The sequence below is a fragment of the Staurois parvus genome, unplaced genomic scaffold (genome assembly GCF_062004578.1).
Source record: "Staurois parvus isolate SC_StPar_1 unplaced genomic scaffold, SC_StPar_1.0 ptg000022l, whole genome shotgun sequence".
NCBI lineage: Eukaryota > Metazoa > Chordata > Amphibia > Anura > Ranidae > Staurois > Staurois parvus.
The window spans coordinates 1,637,107-1,663,905 of NW_028317818.1; the positions used below are offsets into that span (position 1 = coordinate 1,637,107).

General features: G+C 40.6%; 1 protein-coding gene across 1 annotated transcript; it reads left to right on the plus strand.

Moving 5' to 3' along the window:
- The first annotated feature begins 19,978 nt into the window (after positions 1 to 19,978).
- On the plus strand, positions 19,979 to 24,347 carry LOC149472143 (fatty acid-binding protein, intestinal-like). Its single transcript, XM_089691618.1, has 4 exons — positions 19,979 to 20,122; positions 20,581 to 20,753; positions 22,091 to 22,198; positions 24,109 to 24,347. Exons 1-4 carry the CDS (start codon positions 20,056 to 20,058, stop codon positions 24,157 to 24,159), a joined length of 399 nt encoding a protein of 132 aa, XP_089547744.1. The 5' UTR covers positions 19,979 to 20,055; the 3' UTR covers positions 24,160 to 24,347.
- The last annotated feature ends 2,452 nt before the right edge of the window (positions 24,348 to 26,799 follow it).

Sequence of the window (26,799 nt, forward strand, 5' to 3'; positions counted from 1 at the left end):
CCTAAAAGGATACGGTGCTCTGAAGAGCAGGCAACAACGAGCAGCGCCATACACCCCAATAGTTAATCAGCAGACACCAATGGCACTAGACCCCAGGATGAAAGGCCCAGTACCAGCACTGGAACATCCCACCAGACCCCAAGAATTAGGGCCCAAACATATCTTCCTGACGCCCTGGCAAACCCTTTATGGCTGCCTTCCAGCTCAGGATCAGCTTCAATCCCCCCTTTCACCGCATAGCCAGGTATGCAGACCAATACTGAAAATTTTTCTGAAACAGATTTTTTTTATTTGTTTTCCCCTGCCAATTTACTTCAATACATTGTGGACCAGACAAACCTTTTTGCTCAGCAATATATTGATAACAATCCCAGTACATCCTATGTCCGCCCTTTTCTAAGATGTCTCACTGTGGAGGAGTTAAAATTAAAAAAAAAAACTACAGGTAATTGCAGGCCTACTGGTCCACCAACCCCATCCATCACATGCCCATCTATTCTGCTGTAATGTCCAGGTCATGCTATGATCTGATCATGCGATTCCTGTATTTCATTGATAACTCACAGTGCCCTCCCCGAGATCATCCAAACTGTGACAAACTACAAAATCCGCACCCTAATAAATTTTTTTGCTAAGAGATTTGCGGAACTTTATGTCCCTGAGCAACAAATTTGTGTGGATGAATCCCTTGTCCACTTCACTGGGATCGGGGGCGGACTGACCATTTGGGAACTCGGGCACTGCCCCAGGGCCCGGGGTCAGAAGGGGGCCCCATGAGATGCCCCTGGTACCTTTTCATAGGCTTTTTTGGGTGTGGTTTGAGTGTGGGCAAGGACACAGGGGCTCCATGGTCCCCTATTGCCCCGGGGGTCCCATGAGTTGTCAGTCCGCCCCTGACTGGGATTCAAGCATTGCATTCCCATTAAAAGGGCCAGGTATGGATTGAAGGTAAGCAAGCTCTGTGAAAGAGCTACAGGATATGTGCATGCCTTCCGCGTGTACAAAGGCAAAGACACCCAGCTCCAGCCCCTGAGTTCCCAACCTGTATCTGCAAAAGTGGTAAAATTGTTTGGGACCTGGCATTCCCATTGTTACGAAAAGGTTATCATACAGTATCTACCTTGATAACTACTATACAAGTCTGCCCCTTTCCTGGCACCTGTACCTTGAGAAAACCTTGGCCTGTAGTACCACCCAAAAAAACAGAAAGGGCCTCCCACAAAGTTTAGTAACCACAAGGCTACAAAGGGAGAATCTGCAAGTCTGAGAAACGAGGAAGTGTTGACCGTGAAGTGGAGGGATAAGAGAGATGTTTACGTCCTGTTCACCATCCACAATGACACCTCGGTGGAAATTCACGGAAGTCCCATCCAAAAACCTGAATGTATCCACGATTATAATCAGTTCATGGGGGGGGATTTAAATGATCAGATGCTACAGTCCTATTTGTCAACAAGAAAGTCCCTCTTCTGGTATAAAAAAGTTGCAATTTATTTTTTCCATTAGGCCATTTACAATGCATTTGTCCTCGATCAAAAGTCAACAGAAAGACCCTTCCTCAAATATACAGAAGAAATTATCACTGCCGTGATCTACCAGCAAGGATCCTCCCCAGAAAATATTTGCTTTGATTGTGTGAGCAGACTTCACGAGCAACATTTTCCAGAAAAGATTGCACCCACAGAATCAGGAAGAAGACACAAAAAAAAAAGTCGGGTATGCAGCAGAAGAGGAGTTAGGAGAGACAACAGTGCTCATTGACCCCAATGTCCCTCCCAACCGGGCCTATGCATCGGAGACTGCTTCTGACGTTATCACACATCACTAAAGCCTTTGCCTTCCACGTTAACTTACCCTGGCCTGTTTACAGACAATGCCTCAGCCTGCCGTCTGGATTGTTTCTAAATTGCTTTTCTGCCTTCCACCTGAACTGACCCTGGCCTGTTTACCGACAATGCTTTTGCCTGCCGTCTGGATTGTTTCAAAACCACGTTTCTGCCTTCTACCTGCACTGACCTCGGCCTGTTAATCGACCATGTTTTTTGCCTGCTGCTTGAACTGATCTTTTGCCCTGCTACTGTAGTAGTGGGATGCAAGATAACACAGGGGTCACACATATGTGAGGGGCTTCAGAGTAGAGAAAAACAGTTTTTGGTTTTCACCGGGTTTTTTAATTCCTGGATCAGGGTCTGTTAGTCCGGCGGCTTCAAAGAGATTGGGTGGGATGAAGCCTCTACCCCTGAGGCCAGGTGTTACCTAAGCCCTAAGCCTGATGTTCCTTCCTGCTGCCTGGACCAGCACTGTGCTGACCATATCTCTGCTTGCGGCCTGTAATGACCCATGACTTTTTATGGACCATGTTTCTGCCTGCTGCTTGAACCAATACTTTGGCTGTGCTGACCATGTCTCTGCCTGCTGCCTGTAATGACACATGACTTTTTTTGGATTATGTTCCTGACTGCTGCCTGGACTATTCATTTGGCTATTGCTGACCACATCTCCGCCTGCTTCCTGGACCACTGCTCTCCTCTGCAGACAACTTTTCTACTACAACCACAGGTAATCTTCTGTTTACCCTTTGTTTAGCTAGGCTGTGAAAAAGTCTCATGCACGTGGTATCACCATATTTAGGACAAGTAGCAGAATTTATTTTGGGGTGTAATTCTTGGCATGTACATTCTATATGTTAGAAGTATCTTATAAATTGACAACTTTCTGTAAAAAAAATATGTTTTCATTTTCTTTACACATTTTTCAAAAACGTGTGGTAAAAAATGACATGTTCAAAAGACTCATTATGCCTCATAGAATATACGTTGGGGTGTTTTCTTTCCAAAATGGGGTCATTTTGTGGGTAATTCCAGTGTCCTGGTGCTCCAGGGCCTTCAAAAATGTGATAGATAGTCAGGAAATTAACAATGTAATTTATGGCTCTAGAACGCCTTATGGTGCTACTTGGATGTTGTGCCTCTGTATGTGGCCATGCTGTGAAAAAGTCTCACATATGTGGTATCACCATACTCAGGAGGAGTAACAGAATGTGTTTTGGGGTGTAATTGCAAGTATGCATAAGCCGTGTGTCAGAAATAACTTGTTAATATGACAATTTTGTGTTAAAAAAAAAATTTATTTCTTAATTTTCCCAAGAATTGTTGGATAAAATGTCAACTTCAAAAAACTCACCATGCCCCTTACTAAATAGCTTGGACTGTCTATATTCCAAAAAGGGGTCATTTGGGGGGTATTTGTACTTTCCTGGCATGTTAGGGCCTCTAGAAATGAGATAGGTTGTCAATACATCAGGTGTGATAGATTTTCAATGATTGGTACCATAGCTTTTAGACTCTATAACTTTCACACAGACTAAATAATATACCCTGATTTGGGTTATTTTTTTACCAAAAAAATATAGCAGTAAAAATTTTGGCCTAAATTTATGAAGAACATTTATTTAATAGAAACTAAAAAAATGTGTTTTATTTTTTATTTTTTCGCTCCTTTTTAGCTTATTTCACAAAAAATAAAAAAACCAGTGGTGATTAAATACCACCAAAATAAAGCTCTATCTCTGTGAAAAAAATGATAAAAGCTTTGTTGGGATACAGTGTAGCATGACTGAGTAATTGTCATTAAAAGTGCAAGAGCAATGAAATCTGAAAATTGGCCTGGGCAGGAAGGGGGTAAAAGTACCCTGTATTGAAGTGGCTAAATTTTTATTGATCATGAAAGTCCATGTTTCTGTTGGAAAAATGCAATACTTGTTTCTGAGCAGAATTTCATTGCCCTTTTTGACTGACCTTCATGCCAACTAACAGGGCCACGATTGAGACACACATGGATTCCCACATAAAAATGCTTTTTGTTTCAAAGGTATGTTGGCATTAAACCTACATCTTCTTGAAAATAATATATTTACTGTTGCAAATAATATGCCTTGCACTTAACAAAATGTATTTACAAATGTTTTCTTGAAATGCATACAGCACCGACACGACGTGCAGTTATAAGTAGGGTTGCACATATACCAATACCTGTATGCTGCCGATACCGAAAACGATACCTTTGCAGTGCAATTTGAGCCCATACAAAATGAATGGGCTAAAATCACACTGCAAATAATTGCATGCGACTTGAGCAGTAATGCAGTGCGATTGCTATCTGAATATCATGCAGTTTTCGAGCACAGCTCCTGTGTGAATCCAGGGTTGCCATAGCACCTTTGAGCCTGAGTTCACACAGGAGAGTTGCTGGAAACCTCCCTGCAATACAGGTTTCACCACCAAAGCTCTGGCTCCCAATCTGACTGCAAACATCAGTTACTGCGGCTTGGTCTCCTCCTGCCTCTTCCAGTCTCTCCCAGCCTCCAGCGGTTTTAGCCATCCAGTGGAACCCCTCCCGCCACATCTCCCCTACCCCAGCTTTACACTGTAAGCATGCTGCTTTGCATGGCTCTGCTATGCAGAGCCATAGAAAGCAGTGTGCAGGAGCTTACAATGTAGAGATCTGTATTTTTTACATACAGGTCTCTCCCCGCCCATCAGTAATACTCAGAGATCGCCGGGTGCCGGCGGGGAATCACCAGTCGGGACCTGGTGATTGACAGTGGAGGCCCCGCGTGGCCCTGGGCAGGAAGGGGTTAACATGAGGGGCAATCAAAGGGTTAACTGTGTGCTGTTTCACAGTAAACTCTGTGTGTGTGCTTCACTGTAATCACACTGCTTTGGATGGCTGTGCACAGCCATCCAAAGCAGTGTGCAAGAGCTGACAGGGAGGAAAACTGTATTGTTTACATACAGTTCTCCTCCCAGTCAGAGATGCTCGGCAATCACTGGGTGCCGGCGAGTGATCACCGGCAGGGACCGGCCCTACCCGAAAGTGCAAAATTACGTATATATAGACCTGATTTTGCACACCCGTGTCACCCTGTAGCAATATATCTGCTATAGGGCAGTTGGGAAGTGGTTAATATAGTGTTAGTATAACTAAAATAAGGCTTTACCCTGTCTTTCCATAATTCCCTGCATGAAGGAAACCAGTGTTTGCCATACATTTAGAACTGAGTAGTCTAAAACAATCTGCCACCCATGGTTTAAGGCTAATCTCTATCCTGTAGAGATTCAAGCTGGTCCAAACATAGTTACATAGTTAGTCTGGCTGAAAAAATACAAAAGGCCATCCAGTTCAACCATAAAAAAAAAATAAAAACGTATAATTCTACACCCAGAGTTGATCCAGAATAAGGCAAAAAAAAAAACAGCAAAGCATGATCCAATTTGCTCCTGCAGGTGAAAAAATTACTTCCTGATCCCCCCGAGAGGCAATCAGATATTCCCTGGATCAACTTTACCTATAAATGTTAGTATCTAGTTATATTCTGTGTATCCAAGAAAGAATCCAGGCCTTTTTTAAAGCAATCCACTGAGCTGGCCAGAACCAACTCTTGAGGAAATCTATTCCACATTTTTACAACTCTTACTGTGAAGAAACCTTTCCGTGTTTGGAGATTAAATTTATTTTCCTCCAGATGTAAAGAGTGCCCCCTTGTCCTCTGTGATGACCTCAGGGTGAATAACTCTACACCAAATTCACTATATGAACCACTGATGTATTTATACATGTTGATCATATCCCCCCTTAATCTCCTCTTCTCAAGAGAGAATAAATTCAGTTCCTCTAATCTTTCCTCATATCTGATCTCCTCCATGCCTTGTATCAGTTTGGTTGCCCTTCTCTGTACTTTCTCAAGTTCCCCAATCTTCTTTTTGTGAATTGGTGCCCATAACTGAACTGCATATTCCAGATGAGGTCTTACTAATGATTTGTACAGGGGTAAAATGATATCTCTCTCTGGAGTCTATACCTCTTTTAATACAAGAGATGATTTTGCTCACTTTAGAAACTGCAGCTTGGCATTGCATGTTATTATTAAGCTTGTGATCTACCAGAACTCCCAGATCCTTCTCCACCATTGATTCCCCCAGTTGTACCCCCCCTAGTATGTATGATGCATGCATATTCTTAACCCTGAAGTGCATAACCATTTATCAACATTAAACCTCATTTGCCACATAGTTGCCCAATTAAACAGTGCATTGAGGTCGGCTGGTAAGTTGGAGACATCCTGTAAGGACGTTATTCCACTGCACAGCTTGGTGTCATCTGCAAAGACTGAAATGGGATTTATAATCCCAGACCCTATATCGTTTATAAATATATTAAAAAGCAAGGGCCCCAACACTGAACCTTGGGGTACACCACTGATAACCCTAGACCATTCAGAGTATGAATCATTAACCACTACTCTCTGAATACGATCTTTTAGCCAGTTTTCTATCCATTTACATACGGATTTTTCCAAGCCCGTAGACTTTACCTTTCACATTAGCCGTGTGTGGGGAACTGTGTCAAACGCTTTAGCAAAATCCAAGTATACTACATCCACCGCCACCCCTTTGTCCAAGGTTTTACTCACCCCCTCATAAAAAGAAATCTGATTTGTTTGACAACTTCTGTCTTTCATGAATCCAAGCTGTCTGTTGCTTAAAATATTTTTTTCCAGCAAGAACTCATCTGTGTGGTCTTCTATTAAACTCTCCAGTATCTTCCCGACTATAGAAGTTAAAATAACAGGTCTATAATTACTTGGTAAAGATTTTGACCCCTTTTTAAATATAGGCACCACATTGGCCTTACACCAATCCAGTGGTACTATGCCAGTCATTAAAGAGTCCCTAAAAATTAGAAACAATGGCTTTGAAATGACAGAGCTCGATTCTTTAAGAACCCGTGGGTGTATGCCATCCTGTCCAGGTGCTTTATTCACCTTTATTCTGTCTAAATATTTCTGGATCATATAAATTTTGAGCCAAAGTTTGATCATCTGGAGCTGTGTCAATAACATGCCTATTATGGACAAGAGCTCCCCCATGCTCCTTTGTGTACACAGAGCTGAAGAAGGTATTTAATAAAGTTGCCTTCTCTTTGTCCCCAGTCACCCACAGATTATTTTGTAAAGGGCCTACATGCTCAGACCGGAACAAACAAAACTATTATCTTCATTTCTAAATGTGTACTTTGTATAAACTCTATGTAGCTGAGTGCAAGGGAATTCCTGTGAGACGGTTGGCGAATAGAAATGCGCATGTGTATGGAAATATCCAGAGAAGAGTGACCAGTCGTGAGCATGCACACAGAAATGCGCGATCGCGCACACTCACGGCGAAGATTGCCACCAGACGGACCATTTAAAGGGTGCCTCTGCCTATGCTGAGTGCTGACTGGTCTTCAGCTGTTCCCCGTGTCCTGCTTGTTCCTGTGTAATTCCCTTGTTGCTGACCCAGCTTGTTCCTGACTTGACTCTTGTTTCCTCTCCTGCTTGATACCCGTTCCTGACCTCGGCTCTGCTCCTGACTTTCGCTTGCTTATGATTTGGTACCTCGCTGTCCGCCCGTTGATGACCCCGACTATGCCTATGACATTGCTCCTGTCTCCTATCCTAGCTTCCTGCCTTGCTCTGGTACATGTCTGGCGACCTACCATACCAGCTCTGCATATCGCTACTGTTCCTGAATCGGTGGCTCATCAGTCTTTTAAGGACTCCAAGTGTTGCAAACAACATCTGCTGGCACTCTTGTCCCCCTGGTCCCTAGACACCCTCTGTTCCACTTCCAGTGGGGTCAGGGCTAGTGACACAAATGAGGCCTACCTCATCATTTCAGTCTCCAATCAGGTACGTGACACTGAGGCTACTGTGTTCCAGCAATGAGACAGGAACTTCCCATCCCAATTCAGAAACAAAAAATAGTCAGTCTGAGAACTGCTTATCCATTCACAGAGAGCTTTGTATTCTATAAATAATTACAAAGCTTACTCTGATTGAGGCAGATAGGTGGGAGAATGATGCCACAATCTCCTACTCCGACATTCAGGGGAAGCTTTGTATTCATTCATAGAATACAAAGCTCCCTCTGAATGGCTGAGCAGCACTCAGCCCAACTCAGTTTTGTTGCAGCAGCAGGATGGGAAATTCCCATCCCGCTGCCAGAACACAGTGCTGTTTACAATATGTAGCAACGTACAGTTTATACAGCGCACACAGCTGGCACATCTAGTATTGAAGGTAATTTTTAGATTGTACCAACTTGGCATTTCTGTTTATCACTAGAATCAAAGCAACATAGAACCCAGGATCCAGCTGCTCTGGGGATAATCTAGTCCTTGGTTTCACAACCAAGGGTTCCATGGAGTTCCTCCTAGAGTTCATCCAGAACTTGCCAGGAGTTCCTTGAGCAATGAACAATTTCTGCCTCTCAGATAAGTTCCCACTGACAACAATGATCTTTTTAGCTTTCTATAAGGAGGTGATTCTTCCCAATGTCCACAAGTGTAAGGAGCATTCTTCCTACTGACCATCACACTAATGTATCATGGGTTGTAGATATAGTAATTTTTAGTATGGATTTCCTGAAACCAGAAAGTTATTTTAGGGTTCATCTGTGTTGAAAAGGTAGAGGAAGGCTGCTATAGTCAGTACCATCATCACACGTTCAATTTACCCCTAGTACAGTCTTTCAGAGCAGGAGGAAGAGGTACGATTTGTGTCAGTGACATATTTAGGAGTACAGCCAAAAAGAGGTTGCAGTCCAAAATGTGTGCCCAAGACCCTGCTAGCAGCTCTTGAAAGACTTAAATAATTTCAACATTCATTATAGTTTACATAAATTTAAACTGTCTACATTCAAATACAATATTTATTGTCCCTAGTCTGAACATTTGTAATCTTTATCTGAATGTTCACTGATACAATATTTACAAAGGAGTTGCTTAACCCAGCCTCCAATAAAACTGATAATTCACCGACAACTTTGAGTCTAACCGCCAAGATGATTTTATTACTTTGTCTCCCTGGACTTGGACCTATGTACTACCAGGCACATTGATAATGACATAGTTTTATTGAAGGATGACTTCTGTAATAGTACATGGTTGCAGTGCAGTCTTTGTAAACTTTTACAATATGGATGCATGCTGCCTATTTTTTCAGTTAAAAGGAAAATACAGTGTATGTCTGTAAATTAAATTAAAACTAGATGCTACTGTATGGCAGTCTAAGCAGCTATGTGATGAACAAGCCTAACCCCCCCCCCAAAAAAAAACCCCAAAACAATAAGGTTTTTGTACATACAGTAAAATCTTTTTCTTGAAGTACATTGAGAGATACAGGATAGTAGTAATTCCTTGACATAAGATTATGCTGCTGTTTAGACACTGCCAAAAATAAATAGGTTAAGCCAGCCCCCACCTACCTACCTCAAACCATCATGCACCACAGTTTAGTGAACAAACAGTACACTAGGCCAAAAACACAGAGGGGCATGTCACTCAATCGGCATCAAAATCCTTTTCAGGTAGTACATTATGGAACACAGGATGATTAAAATGGGGATATATTTGTGCCTTCAGGAGAATGGACACTGAAAAAACAATGTAAGGACTGTTCAATATAACCCACCACTCCCCAGTTCACGCATACCTTACTTTTGTTAGCAAGCAATAGTAGATCATAAGAACAGAGAGAGGATCTGTGCCCTAAAATTTATCCCATGAAAAGGATTTTACAGTAAGCCAAAAATATTTTTCTATTTTTCCATTTCTGAATTTCTCTGTATTGATCCCATAAGGAACATGGAACCTTCATTAATAACAAACAAAAAGTCAGACTATCAAAAGGAAGCTGTAGCTGTGAAAAACTCGAACACTAAATACCACATCCAACACTGGAAGGCAATCTAAGGATGTATCCGAGCAGAGCACATGTCCTGGTTAAGGTGAAGGGAAAAAACCATCTTGGAAAGAAAAAGAAACAATGAACATCAAAACAACTTTGTCCTTGTGTAGCTAAGGCTGCCAACTCAGAAACTCACATTGCAGAAGTGATGGCAACAAGAAAGGCAGTCGCAGTCTTGCAACTAAGGATGGACAGAAAAGGTTCAAAGGGCAGTCTTTTAAGAGCCAACATAACAAGTTGAGATCCCACAAAGTCACTTGGGAACATACAGGAAGAACAATGTGAGCAATACCCTGTGCAAAGGCCTTCACCTAAGGAGTGGGAAGCTCTGAAAAGAACTGCTAAGAAAGTTGACCCTTGATGGTACTCAAGGCCAAACCTTGATCCAGACAAGAAAAGACAGGTTTTTCTTTCTGAGATGGAATTTTCTTGTCTTTTACCAAAAAAATATGTGTTCCATGAGCGATGGTAGACTTCGCTATAAGTCTATATACTGGCTTTACAGAGCACAGTGATGACCAAATCCAACAAGCCCCTGTCCCTCAGGACCCGGGCTTCAATGGACAATCATTAAAGTCAACAACCAAGAAGCAGGGTGGCAAACTGACCCTTGGGACAACAGATCCTGATAGTCTGAGAGGGCCCATGGATAGTCTGTCAAAGTTTGGCGAGGTGTGGGTACTATGTTTCCTCTGTTTCCTCTTGTACCAAATTAGATTGTTACTGTAATGTCTACCTTCATTTTGTAAAGCTCTGCGCAAACTGATGGAACTATATAAAACCTGTATAATAATATGTCCTCATGGGCCAGTTGGTTGTGATGAGAATCACCCCCCATTTGATCCTGCAGAGTGGGCAAAGAAGGACCTGCAGAGGAGGAAACAAAATAAGCAGGCTGAACTGTTTCCACAGTCACCAGATCCTCCACTGCAAAGGCTAGATAATGCCTGGATCTTGCGACAACCCTGCTGAGTTTGTTGTTGAAGGTGGTGCAAGCAGTGTCCCCACCTGCGGCAGAGGTCTTGAAACACCTTGTAGTGAAGTGCAGATGTTGACAACTGAGAAAGTCCAACTGCCAGTTTTCCATACCTGGGATGTGCATGACTGTCAAGGCTGGAATATGAAGTTCTGCCTAAGCCAGAATTACATCCTCCTTGATAGTTGTTGAAAGCTACTGTGTTGTCCAACTGAATCTTGGTTTGATGACCTCATAGATGAGAGGTCCAGCATTAAAACGATAACTGAAATGCACTGAATTCAAGCTAAGCTTCCTCTGTCAACCAGGTCCCTTGAAACGAGAGGATACCTAGGACTCCTCTTCAGCCTGATAGGCTGGCATCCATTATGAACGCCTTCCAAACCATTGGGAGAAAGGATTTCTCCAGCATTTAACTTATGACTAGGTCCTGCAGATCCGCTTATGGGACAAACCCGAGACTGTACGCTTTTGTCCTACACTTCCAGAATGTTAGGTTGCTATGGTCTGGAGTAAAATTGGGCATATGGAACTGTGTGGAAGATGCCATCATGCTCAGGAACCTCATGCAAAAAAAGAGGGTCAGATGGCTTCCTGACTGCAGAATCTGAACATGGGAGTGAAGAGTTTGTTCAGAGTGAAGAAAAACCTTGATCAGTGCCATGTCTAAGATCAAGCCCAGATATTCCAAGTAGTGAGATCCCAGAGCTGATTTCTGGAGAGTTAGGATCCACCCAAATCTCTGTAGGGTCTGCTGGACATTGGCTGATAGAGCCTGAGTTAATTGCTCCCTCAGAAGAAGGTCAGGGCAAGTACAGTGGCTATCACTTTGGTGAAGATCTGACGTGCAATGCACAGGCCAAAGGGAAGGGCAGCAAAATTAGTATTCTTGAATGCCCATAGCAAAATACAAATAGCATTGATGTGCTGGGAAGATGGGGACATGCAAATAGGCATCCAGGCTTTACTTTGGTACAGGAGGCCGGAGGGAAACAAAAGGAACTCTTCAGCCTGAGGAGTATAGGGTTTCCAAGATAGTGATACTTGCCTTTCTTTTTCCGGAGCAAAATGCCCCATTTACTTCCCTAATTAAGTTATCTAGGAATTTTCAATTATATAGGGCATGAGTATGAGCAAAAGGCACTGATGTATCCTAAAGCCACTGATGCTCTTTAAACCAACAGAGTCAAAGGGTCCTTCGCATATGTACTGAAAGGGAAATCATCCTGGATAGTTGGTACTGTATATAATATCCACTAGGTCATGAACATGAAAGCATAGGGCTACAGGCATAAGTTCCAGTTGCTGGAGGAGAAAATAATCCATTACGATGGACAAAACAGCTAAGGTCTGGCAGATAGACATGGTTGCAATGACAAGTTGCAGGCAGAACCTGATAGGGAGAAAAGAGCCTTTCAAAGGACACTACTGGGAAAGACCAGCTCTTTAGGAACACCTCCTTTACAGGTGATGATTTCTCGAGTTCCGAAACCTCATATATGGATAAAGTACAATCCTTCTCATACTTCACCTACTGTGAAGAAGCAGTAGAACTGCAGCCTAAGGAATTTAAGAGAGGGACTTTGGAGGAGATAATATAAGAACATGCTTGTGGCCCTAGCATGCTATCACGGTTACAGTTTTGCTCATAAATTCAGACATAATAGCTGTAAATTCTTCCCTAGACAATACTGAAAAAGGGTTAACCCATGAAGGGGTTAAGGAAGACTCAAAGGAGTGTTGTGACTCAGGTAGGGGACAATAATCCGGGCCGTCAGTGTCAGGTCCTAAGAGAAAATCCTAAAAGGGGAAACTATGTCATGAGGGAATGAGAAGCCTCAATTAGCATTGTGAAGGGCAACAATAGTACATGGTAAGGAAAAATGAAAGATAAACAATTTTTTGGTTCACTTTTTTTCGTGCCATTGGAGAAGGTGCTTTGTATACAGTGCCTTGATTCTAATGAAGGACCACTATATCTTAAAATAAGGGTTGGTTTTAAATATAAATGGATATACGGTATATTAAAATAGGGAAATGCGAAAGGGGATAAGGTGACGGAGATGGAGAGTGAAAAAGGGGGTCCTCTCCAGACTAGCATACACCCATTCTGTTGAATGTTTCACACCAAGGCTTCTTGTTCAGTCTTGAGACAACCCTCAGTTGAGTCCCAGCAAATCGCATCTGTGATCCATTGTTCAAAGATCCTAAAATGTCTTGGATCAGAGGTTATAATAGTTCATTACTCTCCCAGGCTCAGATTTAGGATTTTGAGCAGATGCTTAAACAGGCTGATCATATGATCCTTCCCCCAGCAAGCCTGCTGCAAAACTGAATAGGTTTGAGCAGTAAATATCCCTAGGGGTTCTACTGTTCAATGTGTTGATGATATAACGCTGGCCATAGATGGATTGAAACTGGCCAAATTTCAATTCACCTATGGCTGTTCCTGCTTGGGAGAAGTTGATCTAATGATCTACTTTTCTCAAATGTGACTGTTGGAAATTTTTAATTCGCTCAGTGTCTGCACTCAATTGGCTGCAGTACTGATCAGTGTATTCTGACAACGGAGGGGTCCCCGCTGTCAGAATGCAATAGCAGGGAGTATTCCTTCATCCACCTCGCTTGTGTGGATGCATGAAATTGTCCAGCTTGTAGGCTGATCAAAAAAGAATATTCAATTTTCGGCTGCCCTTAGACATTCCTTTAGTCCTTTTATTTGATGGTCAGCTTTACAATCTCTATCTGTCTTTATACAAATTCCTTTGCAATTTGCTCTTCTGAAAGGCATATTTTAGTCCATACTAAAGCTTCATGGACAGCATTTTTTATCATATATAACAGCCATTGTCTCTCATCTCTCATCAGGCAAGGCTGCCAGGATCTTAGACCATTCTGCACAATTTTGCTTCACTTCCTGCTCCTTAATACACACTTTTTTGAGCCTGGTTCAGGCTCCATTGGCTTTAGCAAACTTCAGGGGCTCATGATTTTCTAAAACTTCAACCACAGCACCACTAATTGAGCTTTTCAAAAACTCTCTCACCTCTGTAAAATTAACACTTCATCTCGCAGATCATACCTGGTATCCCTCTCACCTGTAAAATTTTCATTGCAGCACACACAGCCCAGTGAGATCTGTACTCCATCACACATGCACACACTTCATCAGTATTAATATCATCAGTGAGATGTATAGTCCAACACAAGCATTTTGCCCTCCATTTTCCATGCCATCAGTGAGATCAACCACAGCACACATTATAAAAACCTATCCACTTAATAAAGTTTAGTTTAGATACTTTGCCACAAAATAGGATATTCTACAACCCTCCAGATTGAAATGGTGCAATCTAGTTGTAAAGTCTATAAGTTCTCTGTACTTTTTATAGTACCATTCAATATAAAGTACGAGGGGCATTCAAGTCAAACTGGGACTTTTAATTTTACAGGTAAAAAAAGGGATGCTAGCAAGGCGGTACTAAAGGCAGTAGTAAGTGGCAAGTGTGTCCTATAACTGATAGGCAGCGCACATATCGTGAGCCAGTCCAGAGATCATTAATTAAGATGGCAGACCACAGTGTTAGTGTGTGTATGGAACAGCGCGTGGTGATGAAGTTTCTTGTGAATGAAGGCATAAAACCCACGAGAATCTACAGATGACTTCAAACACAGTACGTCAGTGATGATTCCAGACGCCATGGTTTCCAGCCCACAGCAGTCATTCCTCTGAACATCCAGCACATTCAATGCCTGATCCTGGATAGCTGACGCAAAACCTGTCGTGATATTGCACAAGAGACAAATCTTTCTGTGGGAACAGTGAACACAATAATGATGAACTGAAGCAGGCTGTCCTGGGATGGTTCAGGCGTACTGACAAATCTTTCTATGCCGAAGCTTTCCAGGCATTAGATAAGTGCTGGGATAAGTGTATACATGTAGCAGGGAGTATTTCAAAAAATAAATGCAGTTTCCACTCCTTGAAATTTGTTCTTTTATTATATAAACTTATAAGTCCCAGTTTGACTCAAACTCCCCTCGTATATCTACAGCCAACTTCCATTTTTGGTTAGAATGAGGAAGTCTTAGAACCTCTCAAGGCTTTTATTGCCATGTGCCCGCTGGGGAGATTACATCTTGCTGTTTGTTCTGTTATTATTTTCACAAGGAGAGACAGTGATGGAAAGTACAATATTTTACAGTTACCACAGGAACAGATGGCAAGGGTACATTTTCCAAAGGGAACACCTGCTCCAGTGACAACTATCTGACGGGCTCCCTGATATTGATATGTTTGTGGAGTCATTTTCCAGATATGTAAAATGGCATTGTTGATGAATCAGGTGCAAAATAGTAATTTTCAGTCTGTGAATAGGATCTTAAAAGGATTATTATTATTATACAGGACTTAAATAGCACCTATATTTTGTGCACCACTTTTCAAAATGAAGGCACACAGTACAGTTAAAATAGAATTCAAAACAAGAGAAATCAGACAGCCTGCTCTTTAGAACTTACAATCTAAAAGGGAGGGTCAAGTGATACAAAAGGAAATAACTGTGGGGGATGAGCTGATGGAGAAAGTAAAAGCTCAGTTTTTAGGTAGTGCCAGAATAGGCTTCTCTAAAGAGATGGTTTTTCAGGAATCTCCAAAAGATGGATAGAGTAGGAGATAGTCTGACAAATTGTGCTAAGGAGTTCCAGAAGATGGGAGAGGCTCTGGAGAAGTCCTGGAGGTGAGCATGGGGAGAGATGATGAGGGAGCTAGAGACAAGGAGGTCCTGGAAGGACCAAAGAGAACAGTTTGGTTGGTATTTTAGGACAAGGTTAGTGATGTAGCTGGGGGCAGTATTGTAGATGGCTTTGTAGATTGTTGTTGGCATTTTTATATTTATTCATTGGGTGAAGGGTAGCAGACACTAAACGGTTGGTAAGTTGGATGATCTGACAGTAGTAGTCACGATGGACTGAATGTTGCATAGCTTATGTAAAAATAAGTCAGTGAGGCAGGAATTGCTATAGTCAAGGTGGGAGATAATCAGGGAGTGGATTAGAAGGTTTGTGGTGTCCATGTTTAAAAAGGGACATATTTTGGATATTTTGGATGGACTGAGAGTTGTGTGATCAGTCTTGGCAGAGAACTCTGGTGAAGGGGCATATGGGGAGGACATATGAGCTTAGTTTTGGATAGACTGTGTTTGAGACATTCATGTGTTTGTGTATGCGTATATATATATATATATCTATATCTGTTAGAATGTGTGATGCATCGGGAGACTGATGGTGTGAGCTGAGGCATAGTACAAAGATAGATTTGAGTGTTGTCGGCATAGAAATAGTATTGGAAGCCGAGGGAGGTTATGACCAATGGAGAAGATGTATAATAGAGAATATGGGACATTCAAGGACAGAACCTTGAGGGTCCCCAATAGAAAAAATAAGAGAAGCGGAGGAGGTAGAGTTGTAAGTGACTTTAGGTGCAGTGAAATAGGTAAGATAAGAACCAATGAAGAGCACAGAGAAGTCCAAGAGTAAGAGTACAGAATAGTGACCATTGTTTTGTTCATTAGTAAGTCATTCATGAGTTTTAGGGGAGCAGTTTCTGCAGAGTATGGCAAGCAAAACCCAGACTAAAGGGGTTAAGAAGGTTACTCACAGTGAGGTGGTAGCTCAGGTAGTTGTAGAGTAGGCATTCAAGGAGTTTGGAGGTAAAAGGAAGCAGGGTAATGGGTCTTACAGTAGGTTGTATTTTTGTATTTGCACTGGGTGAAGTATTGCTGAAAATTAGTCTTACGCTACATATTCCTAAAGTGTTACTAAACCCACAACAGTAAAATCAGTCTGTATATGCAGTAAAGCATGCTTGTTATACTCACTGTGGAACCCAAGGGGTTAATCCTCTGCATTATGTAAATGTGTTTTATTCTGACTTCTCTGATCTTCCCCTTCTTCCAGTGTCCCCCTCTCATCTCCTGATAAGACATATCATGTGGAGTCACTCTGCACATGCTCAGTTTGGTGTGTATTGTTAGAAAAGTGTTTTTTTTTTCTGGGAGAGTGCATGTGATCAGCACAGGGCCAATCAGCACTGTCCAGACAAATGTCAGGGGTCCTGCATTTTCCTAGAGCAAAATTAAAACTCCTCCTACAAGTTTTAACCAGTGCTCAGCTGGACACTGGTAGAAGTCACAAGACTGCTATATACTGCTGATGAGAAAAGGTAATTAGCAGTTTATATTTACTAACATAATTGCATTTCCATGTAGTGTGTACTGTGGGAGACCAGATATAGTGAATGCAGGGTCCTGGGATTAGTAACACTTTAAGAGTGCAGCTATGTTTTTGAGAGTTCTGGTAACATCTGTTTGCCAAAGTTGTAGTGGTCAGGGCCTGATTCTGTGTATATTGAAGGGTTGAGTGTGCCCAGGGAGGATGAGAGTGAACTGTAGTAGATGGAAGTGGCTAGGTTGAGACAGAGGTGAGATTTTGCCATAGAGATAGTTTGTTGCAGAATAAAGAAGAGAGAGTTAAAGTGGTAAAGGTTTCTATAGGTCACTATTAGGGCATTGGAGGGAAAGGTGGTGGAAGACAAGGAGAGAGTTTAGCTAATAAGGTAGTGAAAAGAAAGTAAAAAGATTATTGAACAGGTGCATAGGTAGGTGAATACAAGGTCAATGGCATTGCCATCAGAGTGAGAAGAAGCATGTGTCCAGGTGAGGTCAAAAGCAGAGGTTAGGCTGAGAAGTTTAGAAGTAGCTGGAGTGCTAATATGTACAGGGATGTTGAAGTCACCAACAATGATTGTGGGAATTTCAGAAGAGTGTATGATAGCCAGGCAGACAAAGTCATCAAGGAAGATCGATACCAGTCCATGAGGCCAATAAATCACAGGAATTCTGTAAGAAACTGGAGAAAAAAGACAAATATATTGAGAAGAGGGACAGAGAGGAAGGTAAGTGAAGAATCTGAAGGGTGGGATAGAAGGATTCCTACTCCACCTCTTTTCCATCCACTGGGTATGGGAAAGTGAGTCTGGAGGAGGCCAGCATGAGAGAGGGCAGCAGGAGAGATAGAGTCAAATTCTTTTCAGCCAGATTTCAGTAACAACAAGTAGGTTAAAGTAGTTAGTGATGAAAAGGACACGAGTAGAGTTGATTTTGTTACAGGCAGAGCAAATATTCCAAAGTGCAGATGAGCAGGTAATAAGAAAGTGTGATTTATATGAAGGGACATGCCCCATTGTCCTGGAAGTTTTGTTTGCATGTGGGTCCAGAATTGGTAGGAGTTGATGAGTGCAGTAATAAGGAGAGGACAGCAGTGAGGGTGATATATATACAGTAGATATAGAATAGAATCACCCTCTTTAAAATCACCACATTTTGTCAATTTGCAGCCTTAACCTCCCTGGCGGTATTCTCGAGTGTAGCTCGGGATCAACTTTCAGTACCAAAAGCGGTAACCCTGAGCTACACTCAGGATTACCCTGCAGCTTTGCTCAGGGATTCCCTCGATCACTTACCTTGTCCTTCGCTCCCACGATGTCCCCCTTGCAGAGTCCTCGGCCATCTCCTCCCGACGATGCCGGCATCCGTCTTCTGGGTTCCGTTCCCTGCGAGCGTCGGGACATACGGGGATGGAACCGGCGGGAAATTAAAACATTTTAAAAGTGACATTCACTCAATATGCTAAAATCACATAGTAAAACATTACTGTATCAACCCATTTCACATACATTTTGTCCCGAGTGCTTTGTCCTGGGCCCTGTCTGCATTTTTACTGTTCTTTCTGCCTGGAAACTGAGAAATGTCCATGGCGTCCAAAAAGCGTCCCTTTAGGTCAATGTTATACGTTGCTCAAGTAAATATAGCTGGATAAAACAAAACCTGTGTCTGTCTTCATTTCAGGCTGCAAACGTTTAAAGAGGTAGGGCGGAAGTATAAAAAGGAGAGGTGCAGAATGATATTACAGAGTGGAAAGTTTAACGTGGAATTCCAGGCTAAATAACTAATCTTAAAAATGCTCCCTCCCCCCAACACCTATGCTGACTATCCTGTGCAAGAAAGATGTATATAAGTACCTACCTGTTTTCAGGCCTCTCCAGTCTGGTGACATACTTTCCACTATGTCAACCACAATCCATCACTTGGTGCTGGCAGGGAGCTGGACAAAGAATCTGCATGATCCTGGCAGTGCACCCATGATCCACTGATTAAGGTTGCAATACTTTGCAGGCTCCAGTGAAAAATATGCACATTTATTTCTTGAAAAAAAAATATGTGCATTTATTTTTTTAAATGTGGCCTTAGCCTTTAAGCAGCTTCTGTGAAGTAATATAAATGTTGGAAAATATCATTAACCACTATAAAGCCTTGCTTATTTATTTCAGGTACTTGTATAGCGCTGTCAACTTACGCAATGCTTTACATATATATGTTGTACGTTCACATCAGTCCCTAACCCTCAAGGGGCGTACAATCTAAGGTCCCTAATTTACATTCATACATATACTAGGGCCAATTTTGACAGGATCCAATTAACCTACCAGCATGTCTTTGGAGTGTGGGAGGAAACCGGAGTACCCAGAGGAAACCCACGCAGGCACAGGGAAAACATGCAAACTCCAGGCAGGAGGTGCCGTGGCTGGGATTTGAACCAACAACCCTAATACTGCCAGGCGGAAGTGCTAACTATTTAGCCACTGTGCCTGCCCATAAGCTTATAAGTAGCTCCTGGCCTAATAATTGTAGAATTTGTTTCCGTTAATTCATATAAAGACTTCTTTAACATAAGTCAATTTATAAAAAAAATGTTTTTGAGTAAAGTGACTTCAAGGAAAGTGAAAGGAATCTGAAAGAGAATATCATTGTTTTTTACATGCCATGCAAAATAGGAAAGGTGATCAGCTGGAACTGGATTTAAGCTGTGCTATGTTTGGTTTTAGAAACAGGCTCTTTAAATGGCATATTATGCCGTTTTTTTCCAGTTCCACCAAGAAAGCACTTTTAATAGTAAAAATATTCAGATCTTCTGCAGTTGTAAATCTTAATGCAACATTTTCTACAAGCGAACAATTCTACATTGTGTATAGGAAGGAGGACAAGGTTTAAATGGGTGAGTCACTTCAGAGGCGGAGAAATACATTAACACCTTAGAATAGACTTTAGACAGCCACATCACATGGAGAACTGTTTCTAGATAACAGAAGAAAATAAATTGGACAAGGACACACAGACTGGTATCTCAGGTTGGACATTCTGTGTCTCCTAGATCTCTCCCTACAGCCAGCATCATGACATTCAACGGAACATGGAAAGTTGACAAAAATGAAAACTATGATAAGTTTATGGAAGTTATGGGTATGTTTTCTTGCAACAGTACCGCAACTACAGCTAATGATCAAATTATGTTTGTTTTTACTTCAAAATCATCTGTGGGCAACTCGAAATAAAAAAAAAGTAATGGGAATCTATTGTCTGTTCTAGGAAAGGAAACTGTAGTCTTTTAAAACATATTTTATATATATTTTATATTTCTATAATTTAAAGCTTTTATTATTCTCTTGTTATAACAATTGCCACATTTGACCACATTTTTTTATATTCTATATTTTTAACAGACTTGAGGGTATTTACTAAAAGTGGAGATTGAAAAATCGGGTGTAGTTCTGCATAGAAACCAATCAGCTTCCAGGTTTTATTGCCAAAGCTTAATTGAACAAGCTGAAGTTAGAAGCTGATTGGCTATCATACACAGCTGCACTAGCTTCTGAGTGCACCAGTTTTAGTAATTCTACCCTTGTCTTTCCTTCTCATAGGTGTGAATATAATGAAACGTAAGCTGGCTGCACATGATAACCTGAAGATCACAATCCAACAGGATGGGAACAATTTTAGTATAAAGGAATCCAGCACCTTCAGGACCGCTGAAATCAATTTCACCCTTGGAGTCACATTTGAGTATTCTCTTTCAGATGGAACAGAACTCTCTGTAAGTCGAAATTAAATGTCCACTTTAAAGTGACACATTTTAAGTTTAGAATACAGAACGAGCTAGTCAGCTTTCAGACTATTATATTTGTGGGGACTCTAAAACTACGGTGAATTTGTGAGATTACTCGTGTAAATATTTGTACATTTACTGTAGATATAAGTCAGCAATCAAACCCTTACCCTGGCCATATGCTTACAGTCCGCAGCCTGGACAAAAGGAAATCTAACAGATTCCTACATCCATGCTAAACAGTGTGGATAGATGAATCACTTCTGCTGACTATTGTATTCTGAAAGCTGGCACCAGTGGTTTTCAGAATATTAAAACAGTGTTTGTGTCTGATTGGATGCAGCTGCTGCTTGGCTGGCAATTTTTCACCATGCTCCTTCAATTTTCATATAAACAATTGTGGGGGGGGGGTTGTTCATCAAGAACTGGCTGAAATTTGCTCCAGGTTTGGCTAAGTTTAGTTCTAAAAATTCTCAGTTTGGAGGAAAATTTCGGGGACCAGTGCTACAGACTTTTGAATACCCACGTGCTTCTTACTTGCAGTTTATTGAACCCAACACAGTACTTTTATTGCTGTTTATTTCATCTGTAATAAATACGGACTAGTATGTGTCCAAAATTCTATGGGCAAGTGTTTGAAGAACACACTGATTGCACAACCTTGTAAAAGACTGAGACAGATGGGAGAAGTGTGTTTATGGCTCTAATCCAGTTTAGCCACCATTATTCTATCAGCTTGTAAATCTTTACATTAATTGCCTGTTTTCTTAGGAGATGAAAGTTCACATGAAATTGTAAAACAAATTCCTATTATTTCTTGTGATTCATAAGCTAGCGTATCTAGTAGAACTTGACTGAAGATGTTGCTGTCGCTTTATCGAACAACTCAAAATAAAATATCATGGTCTGGACTAATGTTTAACTAAAAGAAATAAAAAGTCACTCTTGACATCCCTAATCCTGAATTATATATTACCAATGTAACTGCCTTCAAAATGGATACACCCACATTGCTAGTTGTGCACCTTATCTAAATTCCCTGATTTATTTGGTACAATAAAAAGCAAGAGGTCACACCACACAATACAATTCTACCAATAGTGGAGAGCTAAGGTTCAGGCTGAACCTTAGCTCAACACTATTCACCAGTCAACAGAAAAGGGAAGTTTGGGTTGATTGGAATGAGTTATTACTGCACTTGGACATTTCACACATTTCAAGAATGATCTATTTACAAATTTAAAAAAACAGAATCATTTGCATGTGTTATATGTCAGCAATGTTGTGAAAATGACAGATTTTTTTATTTCCTTTTAAATTTCTAGGGTTCCTGGGTTTTAGAGGGAGATAAACTCGTAGGAACATTTAAAAGAAAGGACAATGGAAAAGAGCTGAAGACATGGAGAGTGATAGTTGGCGATGAACTTATACAGGTATGTCTTTTCATTTAAATTTTATATATTTTATTTGCACCAGAATTATGTCACTTGTTTTCTGCTACTCCTATATGTTCTGTTCATAGTCCTGAAGCGTTTTCAGATCATCAAGAAAGAATGGCTTTATGGTGTTTCTGGGGCTGATAATGTGTTTTGTTTTTTTTTGGCTGAACTACTAAATATGAGTGCAGACACGATGGTAATTTTTGATGGGTGTTGTACATGGAAGCCTATGTATACAATGATACTTTACCATGCAACTTACCTGTCAAAATCCAGTAAATTCAAGGTTATCTGTTTAGCTCTGCTTTTCATTGCCCTTTCTTCAAATTCTAACAGTAGCAGTGCATGCAGAAGGATTTAGATAATTCCACTGCGACTGCAATTACATGTCTTAATCTATATAGGCTACCAAAGGAACATAAATGTCTATTCATCTATCTATATATAAGTGTATATGTGTGTGTAGTGTATATATATATATATATATATATATATATATATTATTACAGATACTTATATGGTGCCATCAATTTACACACACACATATAATATATATATATATATATATATATAGTATGTGTTCACACCCTACTTACTAGAAATTGTGTTTCATTTAGAGAGAATACATAAAAATAAAGGCAAATAGACTGTTCACTTTACAGGGAGAGTGGAACTTTGCAAGGAAAGTATCTCAGAAGCTTAGTGAACTAAGTGCAATGCTGCTATTTCCATCATCCTATTATGTGCAAGCCCAAATGCTGCTATTTCATGTACATGATTTGGTATTCTTTGCAAAGTGAAGTTTCACCACATTCACTAAGCTCTTTGGAAAATTCCTTTGCGAGATATTACCTCCCTTGCAAAGTGAACAGCCCATTTACCTTTAGTGTTTAATAGATAAACATTTAGTAGCAAGTGTTACTAAACCCACAACAGTAAATACAGTAAAAGGGTTAAATGCAGTAAGGCATGCTTGTTATCCTCTGCATTGTGTAAAAAGGATGTTTGATCCTGTCTTCTCTGATGCACCCCTTCTTCCTCAGTCCCCAATCCATTTACTAATAGAACATAGCCTTGGGGCAAGCTGCACATGGTCAGTTTGGTATGGATTGCTAGAGAGTTTTTTTTTCTTGGGAGAGTGCATGTAATCAGCACAGGGCCAATCATCGCTGTCCAGACAGAGGGTCATGGGTTTGCAGCCTCATGTTAAAGGCAGAGCATAATTAAAACTCCTCCTACAAGCTTTAACCAGTGCTCAGCTTGATACTGATAAAAGTCACAAGACTGCTCTAACTGCTGATGAGAAAAGGTATTTAGCAGTTTCTATTTACTAAAAGAATTGTATTTCCATGTTATGTGTATTGTGGGAGACCAGACGTTTTGATAATGCCAGTAACAGATGTGTAATGTCACGTTAAAAATTTGCATTTTCCAGATTTTTTTAGTGTTTTTGAATTAGCGTTTAGCGGCGTTTTGCCGAGTTTAGCAGTGTTTTCCCTCGTTTTTCCACGTTTGCTTTTTTTATCGTTTTTTAGCTTTTTTTGTAAAAAAAAGTCCAAAAACACTGGTTTGCAGCGTTTTGCCACATTTTTCTGCGTTTTTCATGTTAGAACGTTTTTACATCTAAAAAACTCCTCTAGAAACCCACTAGTCCTGGGTTTTTTTGAGCCACAAAAGGTCCCAACCAAAAAACATTAATTACAGTCTATGTGTGCATGAACACATAGGATAACATGCTGGGGGGAGGGGGGTTACTAGCTGTATAAAAAAAAGTAAAAAAACAGCAGATGTAAAAACATCCAGTGTGCATGAGAACTAAATATATTGTGCACGTCAGAGATTTTAGTTAGACATGCTATATTCAAATATGTACATCTTTTTTTTCCCTCTTTGATTTTCTTTAGACATACGTTTATGAAGGAACTGAAGCCAAGAGAATTTTCAAGAGAGCCTAGACATTGCTTAAAACATGAAGAGACGCACCGCTGCAAGTTGCTAATATATCAGCTGCATTACAATCTATCGGTTCCCACAACAACAACAAACACCTGTGCACTAGTCATCACTGCACATAATAGATATTGTAGTTTATCGAACACCTGTTATTTTCATTTTATCAATAAAATAGACCTGTTTAGTGCTGCTCTTCTGCTCAATTAAATTTTATTATTTTTATTTAAGGGCTAATAAATGTTATGCATTTGACCTATATGGAAACCAATCAGGTTATAATGAGGAAGGGGGGGGGGAAGGAGGAGGTGGCAAAAAAGAACAACTAAACTAAAATGCTTGAAATAAATGGAAATACCATAAACAGCGCTCTCAACCCTCAAACAAATTAAAAAATTTAATTAAAAATAACAAATAGATATAAATAAATTATATATATATAATTTATTTATATATATTTTATATTTGTGATTTAATAAAATTTTTTTATTTTATTTGAGGGTTGAGAGTGCTGTTTATGGTATTTCCATTTATTTCACTCACTGTTCAATTTTGTTTAAAATAGCGACTCGAATTATAATTTATAATTTAAAATCTGATGGTTCTTACATCAATGTGGCGCGATGTTGTAGGCCATTTGATGGATTGATTTATAATATTGATGTCATATCCATTTTTTTGCTTATACATTGTTGACCAAATCTATTGAATATGAAATATAATATTTCTCTGATATGATTTGATTAACCTTAATGAGAGTTATTTGACCAAGAGTAAAAGGTTTAACACAACAACCAAAATTTTTTAGTGAATAGTAGGGAGGTCTGAACTAACATACCCCAATCTATTTTACAATAAGAAAAATAGAAACAAAATGTATACGATTCAACCATTGAATTAAAGCATATACTACTCATACCCTAAACCCACAAACAGCAAGACAGACAACACATACGACAATCATGTATACATGTAAGTGCCAGAGAAATGTCCTGATATTTACCAATGGTGTAGCATGGGGGCCCCCAGGATCGGTGGATCTTCTCTCCTGTCTTCCCCAAAACCTACCCTGATATACACCTATCTCCCATAGACTTGTATGGGGCCATCCTGATTGGTAGAACTATCCAATCCATCTTCCATATCTGACGCATCTCATCCAGGATTGGACAATTTCCCCATCCCATATCGCTTACATAACTCAGTCCCATCCCAGAGCCTCCCCTTTGGGTGATAAAATTACATATGCCAGGTCATGGCACCGAGGCGTCTGGATCCAGGCTCTCTCATTAAAATTCCCTCCATTATTGAGAGTTTGGAGGGAACCTTAGGTCATAGCCTGGTAAAACCATTGAATAGCTAAAGAGAGGGTACTTTGAAGTGGCCCTCATACAAACAAAGAGATTTAAATGGCCTAGTCTAGATTGGTTTGTTGGCCTCATACAGTCTGAGATAAGGTAGTTAATTTAGTGGTTGCCCCCTCTCACATAATATAGCATTCCTTGTGGCATGCACATGTTTACACACCAAACATTCCTCCAATACAATACAAAGCTATATCTACAACTTGATCGCTTGTTCCAATGTCTATGTACAACACACCGCTATCAAACCAAGTTCTGATATTCCCAGCTTTGTAACTTGGTTAACATATAGTTATAAAAATATCTATTTACAGTTGCTGATGAAGATTATACATAAACCCCTCATAAGTCAACAGATCCCCCCTTGTGGCCAGTGAGGCTAGGCCACACTCACGCTATTCAAGTAACTGTTTATGTGTAATCTCCATTAGCAATTTGAGTTTCTCCCTCTGCCATCTTAGAAGTCTACTCAGATATATTACCATAACCATCATGATGAACAGTAACCCACCCTGTAACACAAGGAGACCTTTTATTCCTATCTCCACCCAGGTCCTAGTGGTAACTAAGCTAAAATCCCCATCATGTAAAAGTTCATTTAACTGTTTCCCGTCTTTACCATATTGTTACTAATTTGTATTATATGTGTATCCTTCCTTGCGAGTAGATTGTGAAGGTTTACTGACAGTTTATCAACTTTAATATCAAAATGGGGTATGTATGGTGTAGGATCTGGGACATCGGGGACACTATCTACAACATAATCTTTATTCAGCTGTGGTATTGGAGTTACTACGGTTTTCCCAATAATAGTGTACTCGTGTGGAACAAAGCAAAAATTTGGATAGGGTATTGGACATGACTGACCCCATAGAGGAATGTCTTATGATTGGTAACAACACAATCGTGGTGCTCTCCATTTCGTCAACTTCACCAGGCAGTTGGCTTCCATCTCACTAAGACTAGTTTCTTGGTTGGCTTGGCGTGGGCTTTGCAAATGAGGCTCCCTGGATTCTTCTGTTGTGGGATCCTGGTCATTGCTCAAAACACAGACTGGAGTGTCGATTTCAAACACATCACAACGACATAGGTACCTATTCTCTTTGACAGTGCAGCAGGCAGTGTGAGGTGCTTTCCATCCCTCTTGGACGTGAATGAGCATTTCGGGGAGGTGCAACCTTTCTTTGTACACATCATTCTCGAGGTACCCAAGGGAGTGTACTGACGCCATCTTGTCGAAGTAGTCATCTTGAGGATGGAACACTGGCAGCGACATGGTGA